The sequence below is a fragment of the Tenrec ecaudatus genome, chromosome 5, assembly GCF_050624435.1.
Source record: "Tenrec ecaudatus isolate mTenEca1 chromosome 5, mTenEca1.hap1, whole genome shotgun sequence".
In the NCBI taxonomy this organism is placed as follows: domain Eukaryota; kingdom Metazoa; phylum Chordata; class Mammalia; order Afrosoricida; family Tenrecidae; genus Tenrec; species Tenrec ecaudatus.
The window spans coordinates 147709088-147725982 of NC_134534.1; the positions used below are offsets into that span (position 1 = coordinate 147709088).

A 16895-nucleotide genomic window follows, 5' to 3' on the forward strand; every position below is an offset into this window, starting at 1 on the left:
AGGAAAGGCAGGGGGACAGTCCCCTGGATTGTGACTTTCACACAGGTGCACATAAGAAGTTGTCAGGCTGAGAAGAAGGACAAGGTTGGGGCCAAAGGGGCCCACTGAACTCACAAGTTCCAAATCCTAACAGGAACGTCTCTGAAAAGTGTCCAGCCCTCACATTCCCTTGTCTTCTCTGGGCCACCCTCTGGTGGTTATGCCCCCCACCCGCCACCCATCCTCATGCCAAAGCTTCTCCAACTCAGTGCCGTGGAATTGAGTGACCCCACAAGGGAGTGTGGAACTGTCCTTTTAGCTTGCTGAGACTTTAAATCTTTCCGGGAGCCAACAACCTCTTCTCCCTTGGAGAAGGTGGTGGGTTTGAACTACTGACATTTTGGCAAACATCTCGGTGCATGGCCCACCATTGCCACCAGAGCTTCTTGAGCATTCCACAGAGAACTCTCTTTTGAGCAATGTCTGGTAGATGCAGAAGCTGAGGACTGTCAGGAGGCCCTCCACTGCCTGGGTTTGAGGACCTCTGAACAAGATTCCTAGTAGCTGTGGTTGATTGGGAGGCAGCTGTGGCAAGTTGGAAGAAACTCAGACTTCTGGAGAAAGCAGTAAATTAAGTTTGTGAATGCATGGACCAATTTTAATGTTGATCTTTTAAAAGTAAACTTTGTGTTATTTTGTTTTCCTCTTCCCTTTTCATTAAACTTGTTGCTTTATTTGCCTTAAGATTGTCCCAAAGCAGTCGGGTGGGAAAAGAACCAGAAAGGAGGCATGGGACCGAGGATGGTGAACCTCAGTGAATGCATGGACCCTAAAAGGTACTCTCGGGGAGCTGCTCTCGGCATTTGGGTTTGTGTAACCAGGTTCTGTCGGGGTGATGGCATCAGCCAATTCCAGGGGGCATTATTCCCAGAGACAGTGCGTGTGAGCCTACCCTCTGCTAATTCTTGATTTCAGTTTGATTGTAAGACTTCATATTCATGATCGGTATCCTCAGCAGCACTTGGTGGATCATCTATTCTTTTAGATACTCTAAATTATGTTCTTGGTTTAAGCTCACATTCGCAGACTTGTACAACGACACTACCTTTCAGTTCTCACTCACTACCCTTAACTTTGTGCTCTTGGACACAAACTTGATACTGTTCAGGAACATTTCAAAGAACGCCATATCGAGGGGAAGGGGTAAATGCATCCTTTCTTGAGGAGGCACGGAAGAAGGCTCTCAGTTTTCAGTACAGGGAACAACTTCCAACTGGTGTATTTCATCCGTGGGCACTATGATCTTGGTGACTACCAGGAGTGCAGTGTCAAATGTGTGGTTCATTGCTAGCAATTGCTCAAGACCATAATTATCATGCCCCTGTGTTGGTGTCAGGTAGCAGAGGACTGCTAACTGCAAGGCTGGTGGTTCAAACCCACCAGCTGCTCCTGGGAAGAAAGAAGAGGCTCCTGTACAGATTTGCAAAGCTTTGGAAACCCTATATAGCCTTGCTATATGACAGAAAGGAATAAGGAACAATAGGGAACTCTGGTAGCATAGTGGTCTCTGCATTGCGCTGTTAACCACAAGGTCAGTAGTTTGAACCCACTCGTAGCTCTGAGGGAAAAGATGAGGCTGTCTGCTCCTGTAAAGATTTAAAGTTTTGGCAGCATAGACATGACAAAATAATAATAATTGATAAATTATCAAGGGTTTGTGAGGGAGGAGGGGTAGGGAGGGAGGGGATAAAATGAGGAGCTGATACCCAGGGCTCAAGTAGAAAGCAAATGTTTTGAGAATGATGAGGGCAACAAATGTGCAAATGTGCGTGACACAATGGATCTATGTATGGATTGTGATAAGAGTCGTATAAGCCCCAATAAAATGATTTTTAAAAGAAAAATAAAAGATTTAAAGTCTTGGAAAGCCAAAGGGACAGTTCTACTCAGCCCTACGGGGTCACTATGAGTTGGAATTACACTTGACGGTAGTAAGTGTGGAGTTTTTGTGTGAGCCACAATTGACTCCATGGCAGTGGTGTAATGGCCTGCAAGGAACCCTGGCGGTGCCGTGGTGAAGTGCTGCACTATGTTCCAGAAGGTTGACCATTCAAAACCACCAAATGTTCTGTGGGAGAAAGACCTGTCGCAGTCTGTTCTCGTGAAGATGTCAATCTCGCAAGACAGATGGGGCAGTTCTACTCTGACCTAAGGGTCACGGTGTGTCGGGATGAACTCACAGCACACAACCACAACACCATGGTATGCAGTCTTCCCCATTACCCTCAGGCTTCTCCCTGTTTTCCTTTGATCCCAGTTTCCTCATGGTTTGGTTCCTGCTTGAGGACAGGATTAGGCTATCAGTGAGTGACTGGCCCAATAAACCCACAATTCTCCCATGTTCTAGGCTAGCCGAATCATCTGTGGATCTAAATCTCAAATTGATGTGTTGGAGATTGGTCCCAACTTTGGACTTGGACAAGGTCGTCTCAGTCAAATGTCTGTTGCTTGGAGCTGGCACCTTGGGCTGTAACGTGGCTCGAACACTGATGGTAAGTGAGAGGGTGCTGAACGGGTCCCTTGTTTTACTGCACACGGTCGCCCCCGGTCTCCCAGATTTATCCTGGCCTGTCCGCTCCGCCCCCCTCCCGCCCTTCTTTTCTTACAGTCATTTTCATTGTAAACGTCCTACGCACTTTTATTATCAAAATTCAATCAGTGTAGGAGTCCGTACGTTTTCCCTCCACTCCAATCCCAAGTTCCATTTCCCAGAATTAACCAGACTTCATAGATTAATCTACACTTCATCTTTCCCAGACACTTTTTGTAGGGCTCTATATAGAGAAAGCTGTTAGTGTCTTTGTTATTACTTTTTGGATACTTATAAAATTTGGATCACACTCTGCACACTGTTTATAATATGCAGGCTTTTATCTTTAAATTAAAATGATTATGGGTATCTGCCATATTGTATATACACAGTATTTTCTTATGTGACTATCAATTTTAGGTTATTTTCCACTTTTTAGATATTAGTGACTGTTGAAATTGACATGTTTATACTTGTATCTTTTCATGTCCATGATATATATATATATATATAATTTATATATTATTTTTTGTACTAAATGACCTGCTAAGAACATTATTCTCCTAGAAACATGTTACAGAGCTTTCTCCCATCCATATGTTAATTTACTTGATTGAAAAGTAACATCTCATTAAATTTCTTTTCACTGTGAAAGTAAATTTTTTTCTTTTGTGAATTTTGTTTTCTCTATGCATACACTCTGGCTAGTTCTTTCACTGTGGTGGCACTCTGTTTTTCAGTTGTGGATGCTAGTTTCTTTTCTGTAATATGATATAAATATTTTTTATCTAAACTCTTTCACCATATACAAATTCATAATTCTCCTCTTATTGATAATCTTATCCTTTATGGTTTTTAGAACTCTTGTTTTTTTATGTTTAGATCATTATCAATGTTGAATTTATTTTTTAATATGAAGAGAGGTAAATACCTAACTTTTCCCCATAAAATGAGTAGTCAGTTGTTTTAATAGTACTCATATTCTATAACACAAATCATCTTTTTGTTACCTTTATCAAATATTAAATCTTATATGCTTGGTTTTCTTTCTGGATTCTCATTTTTTGTTCCATTGACTTACGTATTCTGTACTTTTACTGTTTTAATTGAAATTACAATGACTCTAGATAAATTGGGAAGGTTTTATCTTTATAATATTGATGTATAGTTTTGGAAATACAGTGTATTTCCAGGTCACTATTGCTGGCAAATAGGAAAGAGCTTCGGTTTTTTAAGTTTATCTTTTATCTGGTCATCTTTCTTTTTAAAATTTATTTCTTTTTAATCATTTTATTGGGGGCCCATGCAGCTCTTATCACAATCCATCCATCCATCCATTGTGTCAAGCACATTTGTACATACGTTATCATCATCATTTCAAAACATTTTTTTTCTGCTTGACCTCTTGGTATCCACTCATTTTTTCCTTCCCTCCCCTTTCCCTCCTTCCCTCATTAACCCTTGACCATTTATAATTTTTTTTTCATGTCTTACACTGTATCTGGTCATCTTTCTAAGCTCTCTTAGGTACAGTAGTTTTTTATTTGATTTTTTTAATTATCAGTTGATTAGTGTCCTTTTCCTTTTCCTTGCATTATACTATTGGCTAGAACTCCTAATGATGCTGAATCACAGCAGTGAGAGTGACCATCTCTCAATTCAATGCTCTTGGTTTTTACTTTTAACCTGTGGATTTGGTATCAGTTTCTGTTAAATGCTCTTTATAAGTTGAAGAAGCTGATTTCTAGTTCTACCTTGCTATGAGCTTATATTAGAAATGATTGTTGACTTTCAGCACACACATCTAGCAAGATAAAGTATTCTAATGCTCAACATTTCTAGAGTAATCCATATTTATTCATGGTGTTTAATTCTTTCAGTATGTCATTTGATTCCATTGGTAATATTTCTTGTAATTTTTACATCTATATACCTAGGTAGAGTCAATCTATAGTAATGTTTCCTCCTATAACATCTTTGTCTATTAGCTGGTTTATGCTTGCTTTATAAGATAACAGCAAATTTTCTGTCTTTATCTATGCTCCTCAACTCTTTTCATTGTGCGAAGTATCCATTCCTTTATGGTTTCAGTTATAAGTCCAGCAGGACTTGGTGTCTTTTGGAATTTATTAAGGGGCAGTGACTCTTAGGAGACTTTTATAAATTTTTCTATGTAGATTGACCCTATCTTATTGTTTTTCCTCATTTATATAATTATGTGTTTAGTTTCTCTTATCAATAAACAGAATTTATAAAGTCAGTGTAGCCCCATTACGGAAATTTCAAAGTACAGGCAGTCCCCAGCTTATGACTAGACAACCCCACCCTTTACTGTTTGTTAATTTACCCTCACTTTGAAAGGCTTGAACCAGGCCCTGCTTGCCACAAATTCGTTATCCCAGTCATTGTCACTTGGCTGCTCATGCAGCTTTTAAATAATGGATATGGCTTTGAACTTTCTCCTGCACTAAAGTAAGGTTGAATAAGAGCTGTATGCACCTGTTGCCACTGAGAGATAGTTAGGAAGTGATCTGGCGCAGAGCCTGGGGACCGCCTGAATCGCGGTTACAAATTAAGAAAAGAAGGCGCCACTCTGTACCCGTGAGAAACTTGCAGTGCCTCATTTCACTTGCCTCCTTCCGGCGTTTCATGCGTATTCTTACATCTTACTTGAGATCTGATGATGTTCCTCGCTTTCGTCAGTTAGCAGTGTAAATGCTTTCCCATGTAGTTGAAAATGATGACCATAAGGCGCCTTTACTAGATGTAGAATATGCTCTCTTGCAGGATGAAACACAGTTCACCAAAGCGCTCCCCTCAAGTTGGGCATCAGCATCATGCTCGCTTGTTTCACAGCCATAAATCATGTTGCAAAGAACTCTTTTGCCTTCAAATCTTCATCAGTATTTCAGATGATTTCATTAAGATAGATTGTTTGAAGTAAGCCAAAGGATATGAATGCAATTTGCCAAATTGTTTTCTAGAGAAATTGCTCAAATTTTCACTTTCAACCAGCAAGATTTCTTTCTCACTGCCACAACCTCACCAGCTCTGAGTGTTGTAATTTTCTTTAATCCTTGCAGATTAGCCGTTTAACTGGGTGGCATTCCAGGAAGCCAAAAGCTAAGTGAGTGTCCACCTGCATGCCACAAACCAACGGCATGTTTTAAATGATTCTGGCTTTCTGCCCACTGCCCTGGCATGTTCCCAGACAGCCGTCCTTTGCTAGCCTCTCAGCAATTGCTTAAGGAATGCAACGACTTCAGAAATAATTTTCTCCAAACCAACCATTTAGATTTTTCCACACTTTTATTTCCCCTCCTTTGTAAGATGCTTCCCCACTGCCCTGGGATCACAGCAGCAGTATGTTGTCAATTGCTTAGCTGGCGAAAACCCACAAAACTCAGGCGTGGGGACAGACTGCAGTCAGCCGGAGGCTTCAAAACAAGGAGGTGATCTAAACTCGGCTTTTGAAAGGAGGATTCTGGTCTGTCATTCTCAACCCTGAAATAGAACCTTGGATTCATTTTGATTATGCCCCCAACCCCTGCCCCCACAACCCTGTTCAGTCTCAAAGTCCATAATGGAAAGGCATTAGAAGATGAGAGAGATTAGAATCTTAGTTTTGGAGTCAATCCGATAAGGCTGCTTTGGGGTCACCGTGCTTATTGATGTTCTGCTAAAGTGAAATCACTCATCTTTTCTGCAGTTTGTCAAAGGGATCCAACTAAGGAATTTAGAGATCCTTTTCCACTTAAAAATTTTGTGACTTTATAAAACTTTGTGAGGTATTATTTAAGCCTGTGAAATCATGAAAACGATTTCTGATATGTAGCATCCCAGATAATTAAACAATTTTGCCTCATGAAGATGTAGTACAAAATATTCTACAGTGCTCCAAACACTCACTGCCATCAAGGCAGTTCAGACTGGGAAATCAGCTACAAGCTATTTTTTTTCCTGAGGAGTTCAGTTCTTATGGGACGTGTCTTCAAATCCTTCTCAGGTGCCCTTGTCAAAAATAATTGGCTGTTCAGTCAGACCCAATCCGACAGTTCCCAGTTCCATTCCTGCAGGAAACCCAGCAGTGGCAATGTGATTACTTTGTTTTTTAAAGGAAGTTGGCATTCTGTTGATTAAAAATGAAATGTGCACAATTTAACTTCTGAAACTCCTTTATTTTGAAGTTCCCAAGCTACTCCAAAGCAAAGCCACCTCTAGGGAGCTCAAGAGAGATATGCTGTGGACCATTCATCAGAGAGACATCATGATGTCCTTTCTCCCTGCAGGGCTGGGGCGTGAGACACATCACATTTGTGGACAACGCCAAGGTCTCCTACTCCAATCCTGTGAGGCAGCCTCTTTATGAATTTGAAGATTGCCTAGCTGGTGGGAAGGCCAAGGCCCTGGCTGCAGCAGATCGGCTCCAGAAAATATTCCCCGGAGTGGTATGTTGATGCTTTTTGGGAATGTCAGAGGTTTACCCCCCATCTTCTTTAAGTAGTTGAGTCTTGGAAAACAAGAGTCCAACATTTGGTACTAGGCAATCATCGAGTGACTGAGCCTCTGTGTCCTCATCTTGGAGACGGGGGTTAAAAAGAAAACAAAACCCTCAGATAGGATTGTGAGGTTTATATGAAGAATGTGGGAAAAAATGTACTGCAAGTTGCAAAGTGAGTTTAAGTTGAGGATTTGTGGGGTGTGTATATTTTTGTATCCCATACTGTTCAGAAATAGTATTATTGTGGCTCTACTATAGTATATTATTTTTCTTCTACTACCGAATACTTCTGAATTGGACCCAAATCTCTGACAACCACCTGTCAATTTGCTGCTGTAACTGCTGTTGAAGTCTTCAGTAAAATTTTACTTGCATGTGTTATCAATGATATTGTTCTGTGATTTGTACAATCTGCTGGATCATCTTTCTTTGGGATGGGTACAGATCTGGATCTCTTCCAGTCACTTGACCAATTAGCTGTCTTCCAAATTTCCTGGCATAGATGAGTATGTGTTTCCAGTGCCTCATCAGCTTGTTGAAATAGTTCAGTTGGTATCCTGTCAGTTTCTATAGGCGTGTTTTTGGCTAATTCTCTCAGAGCAGTTTGGACTTCCTCCTTCTGTACCAATGGTTCTTGATCATATGCTACCTCTTGAAATGGTCGCATGTTGACTAGTTCCTTTTGGTACAGGGGCTTTCTGTCTTCTCTCCACCTTTTCATGCTTCCTGCATCATTCAGTATGTTGTCCATAGATTCTCTCAAGGCTTGAAAATTTTCCTGAGTTCTTTCAGTTTAAGATATGCTGAGTGTGTTTTTCTTTTCTGGCTTTCTAACTAAAAGTCTTTGCACATTTCATTGCAATATTTTGATGTATCTTCTTGAGCTACCCTTTGAAATTTTCTGCTCAGCTCTTTGACTTTATCATTTCTTCTATTTGCTGTAGCTATTCTATGATTGAGAGCAAGTTTGAGTCCCTTCTGACATGTGCTTTGATTTTTTTCCCCCTTCTTTCCTGTCCTTTTAATAACCTTTTTACTTTTTAAAATGTATTATGTACTTAATGCCATCCCACAGCTCATCAGGTCTGCTGTCAATACTCTGTGCATCTAATCTGTTCTTCAGATGTTGTTGAAATTCAGGTGGGGTCGACCCACGGTTGTTTGGGGCTCTAGTGGACTTGTTTTCTTTTTCTTCAGCTTCAAACTGCACGTACATACAAACAGTTGATGGTCCCTTCCCTGTCCCACAGTCAACCCCTGGCCTGGTTTTAGCTGCTGATATTGAACTGATCCAGCGCCTCTTCCCACAGGTGTAATCAATTTGATTTCTGTGTATTCTCTCGGGTGAAGTCTATGTCTGTAGTTGGCTTTGTGTCGTAGAAAAAGGGTATTTGCAGTGAAGAAGCTGTTGGTCTTGCAAAGGACTGTCATGTGGTCCCCAGCGTCCGTTGTGTCACTGAGATCATGTTTTTCAGACACTCTTCCTTTCCTCTTGGTCTTCAACGTGTGAAGTACAGTGGCCAGTAGTTACCGCTGCATCTTGATCAATTTCAGACTGAAGACTTTGGTAGAATTTTTCAGGTTTTGCATCATTAGTTTTAGTTGTTGTATAAATTTGAATAATAGTTGTCTTGATTGGATCTCCTTGAATTCTGATAGATATTATCTTATCACAGATAGCATTGTACTTGAAGATAGATCTTGAAATATCCTTTCTGACAATAAATGTGATGCCATTCCTTTTGATCGTGTCATTCCCTGCATAGTAAGCCATGGGATTTTCTGATTAAAAATGGACAGCACCAGCCCATTTCAGTTCATCAATACCTAGAATGTCGATTTGTATGCATGCCGTGTTATTTTTGACAACTTCCAAATTCCCTAGATTCATACTTTGTATATTACAAGTTCCTATTTGTTATTGATGTACACATCTGTTTCCTCTTCTTTTGAGTCGTGCCACACAAGCAGATGAAAGTCCCAAAGGTGTTGCTTCCTCAGGCGTTACTGCATCCATGTCAAAGTTGACGCTGCTGTGAGAAGGCAGCTCTTCCTCATTCGTGCTTGGAGAGCCTTCCAGCGGGAAGCTCATCTTCTCAGGCACTGTCTCTGATGCTACTCTGCTTATTTACATGAGGTCCTCATAATCTCACAATATTCTGATACTATCCATAAGGTTTTCCATGGCTAATTCCTCAGAAGTTCACAGCCTCTTCCATTTTCATACTCTGTTGTGTAAATCAAAACAAGGGCATACTGCATGGTTAAAAATCAAGGGAGGTGTGCATCAGGTTGTATCCTTTCACCGTCCTTATTCAGTATTTTATGCTTGAGTACATGAAGGATGCAGCATCAGGATTGGAGGAAGATTGAACATGTCAAGGATTTTGTCTTGCGTGAATCCACAACTAATGCTCATGGATGCAGCAGTCAAGAGATCAAATGAAAAGAAAAAAAAAGCACAACTTTCCTGTAATTCTTTAATATGCCCCCCCGCCTGCCAACTATCATGGCCTTAATTCTACCTTACAAATTAGATTAGACCAGAATATACACACTGTTACACATAAGAGCCCAAAACCCAGGGAATCCAGGATAGATAAACCCCTCAGGGCCAACAATGGGAATAGTGATACCAGGAGGGTTAGAGGAAGGTGGCGAGGGAACGGGGGAATCGATCTTAAGGATCAACATATAACCTCCTCCCAGGGTCCTCCCAGGGAGACGAGCAACAGAAAAATGGGCGAAGGGTGACAGAGGATGATGTAAGATATGAAAATAATAATCTTTAACTTATCAAGGGTTCTTGAGGGAGGGGGAAATGAGGAACTGATACCAAGGTCTCAAGTAGAAAAAAAATGCTTTGAAAATTATGATGGAAACATATGTATAAATGAGCTTGACACAATAGATGAAAGTATGGATTGTGATAAGAGATGTAAGAACCCCCAATAAAAGTATTTAATTGAAAAAGAAAAGATCAAATGATTTGTTGGATTGGGTGAATGTGCTGTGCAAGACCTCTTTAAGGTGTTGAAAAGCAAAGATGTTACTTTGAGGACTAAGGCGTAGCTCACCCAAGCCATGGCATTTTCAATCATCTCATATTCATATGAAAATTGGACATGGAAAAATTAAGACCAAACAAGAATCGACACATTAGAATTACAGGGCTGGCAATGAATGTTGTCAGCACCACAGCTTACCAGAAGAGCTACCAAATCTGTCCTGGAAGAAGTATAGCCACAATGTTCCTTAGAAGCCAGGATGGCGAGGCGTCATTTCGACGTCGTCTCACTCACGTTGGGCATGTTGCCAAGGGGGACCCGTCCTGGGAGAAGGCCCTCGTGCTTGGTGGAGCAGCAGGGCCGCAAAAGAAGGGAGACCTTCGGCAAGATGGATTGACACCGTGGCTGCACCAGGGGCTCACACACACGAGCAGTTGTGAGGATGGTGCGGGACTGGGCGGAGTTTCATTCAGCTGTGCGCAGGGTTGCTGCGAGTCAGAACCAGCTCGACGGCGCCTAATCACAAGAAGAACCACCACCAGAGCGCTCGGTAGTTACTGAGTACGGGTCTATGAAAGTGCATGAGTGTGCCGCGCGCCGTGAAGAAGGAAGAGTGGGCTGCACCCTAAGTTTTTTGCTCTAGCGGTCTCTTATTTTTGAGTTGCATCACTTTATTTTTAAATTTTATTATTATTATTATTTTAGTATCACTTACTTTAAAAGCACCAGATAATACAAGACAGGTCATTTGACTGAAAATCTTTCCAGTTTTGTTTGTGTTGTTTTGAGGTCATTCAGAAAATAGATTCTACATTCTTTCATGCTCACCCAGCGTATCTGACAGAGGTTAGATTGGGCGTCTCTGAAACATAGACTTCGTCTGTACTTAATGGGAGGCAAGGGGCTCTCAGCCCCAGCTAGCAACAGCCTGCCTTCACCGCGGTTCTCTGTTCAGCCACTCCGTGTTAAAGTCACTCATCCAGTTAAAAAAACCCTTGCTTTAGAAACAATTCTGATGGTGTGTCGGTTTCATTAATGGAATTGAGGAATACCATTTACTGGGTTTAATTCAGTAGTATTGATTAAAGGCCTACTGTGTACTAAGTGCTGCAAGAAATAAGGATAAGTTATAGCCCTGACATCGAAAAGGCATGTTTCTACTGTGGCAGTGGTACATGTCAAACAATTCCCAAATGCCAGCAGCTTACAGTTGCAAACATTTTTTTCAGACTCAGGGGTCAGCAGGCTGGCTGCAATTCAGCTCCTGAGCTAGGCTGGACTCCAGGCTTTGAGTCGGGCTCCGGTCTGCCCTGTCCATTAGTATCTCAAAGACAAGCTGAAGGAACACCTGTCAGCTGCGATCTACACTTGTATTGGTGGAGGGTTGAAAATTGAAAGCGTTGGGTTGGCTAGCGATATTTGATTTGGGGAAAGTACTTGTGGGTCACATACTTTGTAAAAATGCCCTATTTTGCAATGAGGATACATTCCCAGGAAGGTGCCCAGAACCGTCCATGGAGAGCAGGTGGTTTTAGCCTGTGGCACACGCCTTCAGAATCACAAAGGCTGACTTAAAAAAAACAAAACATTTTAAATAGGTGTGTGTGTGTGTGTGTGTGTGTGTGTGTGTCTGTGTCCCTGAGGGGGCTCAAAAATATATGAGGGGGCTTCAAAAATCACAGAAAAGTAAATTAAAAGGTAACAGATTTTTTCTATGAAATTTTGGACACCCCCTCATTCCTGCCCTAAACTAACCATATTCTGGCCCCAGACCTTCCAGTTGTGAAATTTGTGAGCTGTACCTGGATGCAATCCCCGTAACTGTTCCTTCTTTCCCACCACTGTGGGCTGGATGAGCCCTCCAGCACGCACACGGCCAGGAGACTCCAGCGGTGCTGCTGCCCAGAGCAGAGAATTCTGTGTGGACACACAGAGAACATGGTTGCCACCCAAAAGGCCATCAAACTAGACATGGACATTAAAAGTGCTCAGCTTCTAAAAGGAAGCACCTTAGTGTTCTTGTGGTAGGCAAGGGCATTTTTAGGACTCTGAATACTGACCATAAATGAAAAATTGTTAACTTGGACCTCGTAAAAATGGCAAGCTTTGCTTCTTCAAAAAATGAACTAAGAAGTTGTCCTGGAGTCCGCTCCAGCTTTAGGCGACCCCATGGATGTCACAGCAGAACTGTGGCCTGTAGGGTTGTCAGTGGCTGATGTTTCTGAAGGAACTGCCAGGCCTTTCTTCTGAGGCCTGTGGGCGGATTCAGACTTCCAGCCTTCCAGGAAGCAGCTGAGCCGTAACCATTTCCATCACTCCAAGGCTCAGACACATTAAGAATCTGAAGAGGATGACCAAACAGAAACTAGCCAGTGTACATATATATGAAAATTTTTATCTTGACTCCATCAAGAGCTCCTTAAATTCACAGCCAAATCACTGAGAGTCTAGGCCCAGCCCAGTTGGCACGTTGTTAGCTATCACCCTTTCATGATGGGGTTCTTCATTCCTTTTGTCATTAATATCCCAAATAGTCTGCTACTGGGTGATTTTACTACTGTCATAAGTGCAAACTGTCAGATAAGGAGATAGCCCATCATTGAAGAATAGGCGTAGATTGAAAATAAATTTTTTAAAGAGAAAATTGAGGGGTATTTTGAGAGAATTTAAAGATTATAAGTTGCTTAAAGGATATACTTCTTGATGACAATGTGTGGACCTAATAGAAAATTAAATTTAAATTATGACATAGCTAGAATTTTGAACACTGAATTTTATAGTAGGAAAAATAAAATTGTTGATATTTTTAAAAGACCTATAACTCAATCATAAAGAGACAGAAAGGGCATTTTTTAAAAAAGAGCCCACTGAAGGTCTGCGAATGACAACCGAGCACATGAAAATGCTCAAAGTCCGCAGTCAGCAGGGAGATGCAACTTGGAACTGTAAAGACCCACTCAGGTGGCTACAATGAAAAGGACTAAACACGAATGTGGCCAGCCACCCAGACGCTCATACTTTGCTAAATGAAACCATTTGAAAATTAGTATAGCAGTTATCTAGAATATTAAATATGTACCGATCCTATGCCCTAGTGAATTCCACTTTCAGGTAGTTACCTAAGGAAAATGAAAACATAAAAAGACTATTATATAAGAATTACTCTTAAGCACTAAAATCTATAGATAACCCAATGAGCTATCAACAGGAGAATGGACAAATTGCGGCATATTCATACAACAGAAAGAAGTGCAGTGTTGATATAGAGTGGCCGGATGAACCTCAAAAGCATTGTGCTGCCCAAAGGAAGCCAAGCACAGATAAGTGTACTCTAGGATCCCGCTGGCGTGAAGCTCTAGAATAGCAGAACCAGTCAGCAGTTAAGGCAGAACAGGGGTGGTTCAAGGATAGTGGGGTTGACCAAGAAGAGACAGGAGAGTGTGTTCTAAGGGGCTGGGGCTACTCTCGGTCTTGACAGCGATACACCTCACAGCCTTGTCACTCACTGCCAATGAGTCCATTCTGACTGCTCGCAGCCTTAAAGGACAGAATAGAAGTGCTCCCGGGGGGTTCTGAGGCTGTAACTATTCATGGGAGTAAATAGTAGAAAACTATTTCTATGGGAGTAGAAAGCTCGTCTTTCTCCCAAGGAGCAACTGGTAGTCTCCAACTGCTGACCATGTGGATCGCAGCCCCCCTGGTGACCGCTGCACCCCAGGGCTGGCGCCTCCTTAGTGCGGAGGAGCGCAGTGATGCGTCTGATAACTGCACGTTGAAATGAGCAGGTCTGTGTATTCCACTTGTGTAGGGCGCCTCACTCAGGTGCTGTGTGTGAATCCCGTAAGCCGTTTCAGGGAATACTGATGCCGTGGCCCTCTCTCAGGCTCCAGTTGGGCCCCGTAAGGGTATTTAAACGTTCTTGGTGACGTCATCCAGCCTGCAGCTGAAGGTGAGCAGCACTGTGTTAGATGTGTTGCATTCCAGCCGCAAATAGCCCTGCCCTAAGTGGCTGGGTGTGGAGTGCTTGGGAGGCTGCTCTGGCTCATGGTGGTGCCCCTGTGGCACAGAGCAGAGCTGCCCCAGGGGTTTCCCTAGGCTGTACTCTTTACAGGATTACAGGCTGCCGGGTCTCTTCTCCTGCTTGGGGTTGAATTGCTGAGCACTTAGCCATTGGCCATTGGGTCACCACGGCCCCCGAAGATTTAGCAAGGAGAGATTTTATAGGTTAGCGGAGTTATTCTTTATACGGTTAAGGATCTATTACTATATTTCTCAAAAAATCAAAATTGGTATTGAGTAATTATGCTTGAATCTTTGGATTATTAAAATGCCTCAGTAGTAACCTTTGGCTTAAGCTGGCACAGTTTGAAATGCTCTGTCCATTGTAAGATGTGTTGACTCGGTGTCATCGAGTCAATTCTGGCTCATAGTGACCCTGTATAGGTTTCCCGAGGCGAGGTCTCTGCAGGAGCAGTCTCATCTTTCTCCCGTAACACACAAGCCTGGCGGTAGTGTTGGCGCGCGCTACTGCTGCTGTGGCTTGTGGTCTTGTGAGTGCACCCGGTGGATGTGCAGCTCTCACGCACTCACTGAATCCTGATGGCTGTCTATGGCATCCTTGTGGTTGAAGTGAACTTCTCTGCAAGGCTTGTTTCTTCCTGTGGCCCCTGCTGCCTGCTTGGCTTATGACTTTGCCCTCCGCCTTCTTTTAGAAGTTGTTGCTGTTGTTATCTCTCCCCCTGGAGACTTTCAGATTTGAGGTTTAAAGTGATGATGGAGAAATAATATCCATGGGCTACAAAAACAGACTTTCCTTGGAGGCAGGACCCACTTGCTCTCTGCACTATGAAAAGATTTCCAGTCGGTGAGGGGTTTTAGTAAATGCTTCTTTTTCTTACATGCTTCCCTCTGGCAGGTGGCTGTGATTACAGTTCGTGTTTCTGCCACACGTTTCTTTTCTGGGGAAAGTACATCTCTCTGAGTCCAGTAGCACCCACTTGTGCCTCAGTGTTATTCTGTCAAGACCTGTGAGGCCTTCCACCGAAAAATAGAGCTGCCCTGGAGCCCCTCAGAAAGTCCCTGGGTCCTAGCAGGGACCCTAGTTCCCACTCCCAAACACTTTACGTAGACTGTGTTGGCTGCAGGTTAGCAAGGGGAGTTGTCTTGGTGTTTGGTTATGTGTTCATGTTGACGTGTGATTTCAGGCACAAGCCCTTGAGAGTCTTAAGGCAAGAATCTGTCATTCTAGTCATAGGGGAATTTCTTAATCCAAGGTCTTCAGGTGCCAACACCCTGTGTGGAGATGCCGTACACTGAATGGCGGAGGGGAAGGCAGCTTTGGAGAGGCAGCCCCCCTGGAAGGAGGGCACGTAGGCAGTCAGACAGTCAGAGTGCCTAATTGTGGCACTCTCGTGATGAGTGATGTTTCTTGGCCTCTGAGAGTAGGAGGGAGCCAGAACACCGTTTTCTCCTTGGCTCCATGACATGTAATCCCCCCCCCTTTTCCTCTGGAACTGGGATCCATGTTTTCCTGCTATTTCAGGAGTCCTGGGGCAGCAGTCCTAGGTGCTCTAATGCAGACATGAAAAAGCTGAAGAGGCATGGGCAGGAGAAGTAAAAGCAGCGACATTTCTGGTTGGAAGTGGCCAAGTAATCCTGCTTGTAGCACTGAGGACACATGAACGGTGGGGTTCTCTTTGCTTCAGACATCAATGCATCTGTTTCCCTAGAATGCCCGAGGCTTCGATATGAGCATCCCCATGCCTGGACATCCAGTGAACTTCTCCAGCGTCACCCTGGAGCAAGCCCGAAAGGATGTGGAGCAACTAGAACAGCTCATCGAAAGCCACGATGTCACGTTTCTGTTGATGGACACCAGGGAGAGTCGGTGGCTGCCTGCTGTCATTGCTGCGAGCAAGAGGAAGGTAGGCCGGGTTGTGAAGCTTAGGGCTCTTGTTGCTTCTGGCTGTGACTCAGTGTACCATCATCCCGAGGGAGAAGGCTGCCCAGGCCCCACTTCCCCCCAAAGAGGTGTGACTGTGTGATCTGGGAGCCTGGCCACAAAGCGCTTCCACCTGCGACTCTGGCTTTGCTTCCCACACCATCTCAGAGATCACAGCTGCTGTCTGCTGTTCACCTGTCCGACAGCCCTTTGAGGCACTCTGCACTAGAAGGGGTGCTCATACTGAAATATGAGCTCTGAGGGGACAAAGTCTCTGGTTTACATACCACTTTTGCTCACTGGCAACTTGAGCAACTAACTACTGGATAGTTAAAGAAATAAGCATCTGATAGTGAAATACAAGTGAACGTGCATAACAGAATGGTATATAAACCCCAAACCAAACCTGTTTCTGTCAGCTTGGTTCCAACTCTTGGCCGCTCTGTGAGTTAGAGGAGAACTGCTCATTGGTTGTTCTGGCTGCAATCTTGTCGAAGCTGATTTTTAAGCCTTTCGTGTGAGGTATCTATTGGGCGGGTTTAAACGGCCAACTCCAAGTTAGTAGTTAAGTGCTGATTGTTTGTGCCACACAGGGACCTGGATAGTATGTAGGCTTGATGATTATATTTCCAACCCATTTTAATGATATGGAAAGCCTACTTTGTGTGAAATTAGTAAGGTACTATAGCATACAGAGAGTATATCCGTGTGTTCGTGCGTGTGCGTGCATGCATGCACGTGTGCATGTAGGGAGAGAGAAATAGAGAAAGTGGGAGAAAGGGAGTGAGGAAGGGAAACAAAGGGAGGAAAAGAGAAAATAACAGGAAGCTATACTTTGTTAATAATAATTGTTTGAGCTGGAGGTTTGTGAGCAAT

General features: G+C 43.0%; 1 protein-coding gene across 2 annotated transcripts in view; it reads left to right on the top strand.

Annotated features, from left to right (window-relative positions):
* Positions 1-16895, top strand: part of ATG7 (autophagy related 7) — a 273741-nt gene that overhangs the window by 71095 nt on the left and 185751 nt on the right. For both annotated transcript variants that reach the window (XM_075550029.1, XM_075550030.1), the window contains 4 exons: positions 725-815; positions 2387-2531; positions 6859-7017; positions 15808-16002. In XM_075550029.1, the coding sequence (XP_075406144.1) occupies positions 725-815; positions 2387-2531; positions 6859-7017; positions 15808-16002 (590 nt within the window). The remainder of the gene's footprint in view (positions 1-724; positions 816-2386; positions 2532-6858; positions 7018-15807; positions 16003-16895) is intronic.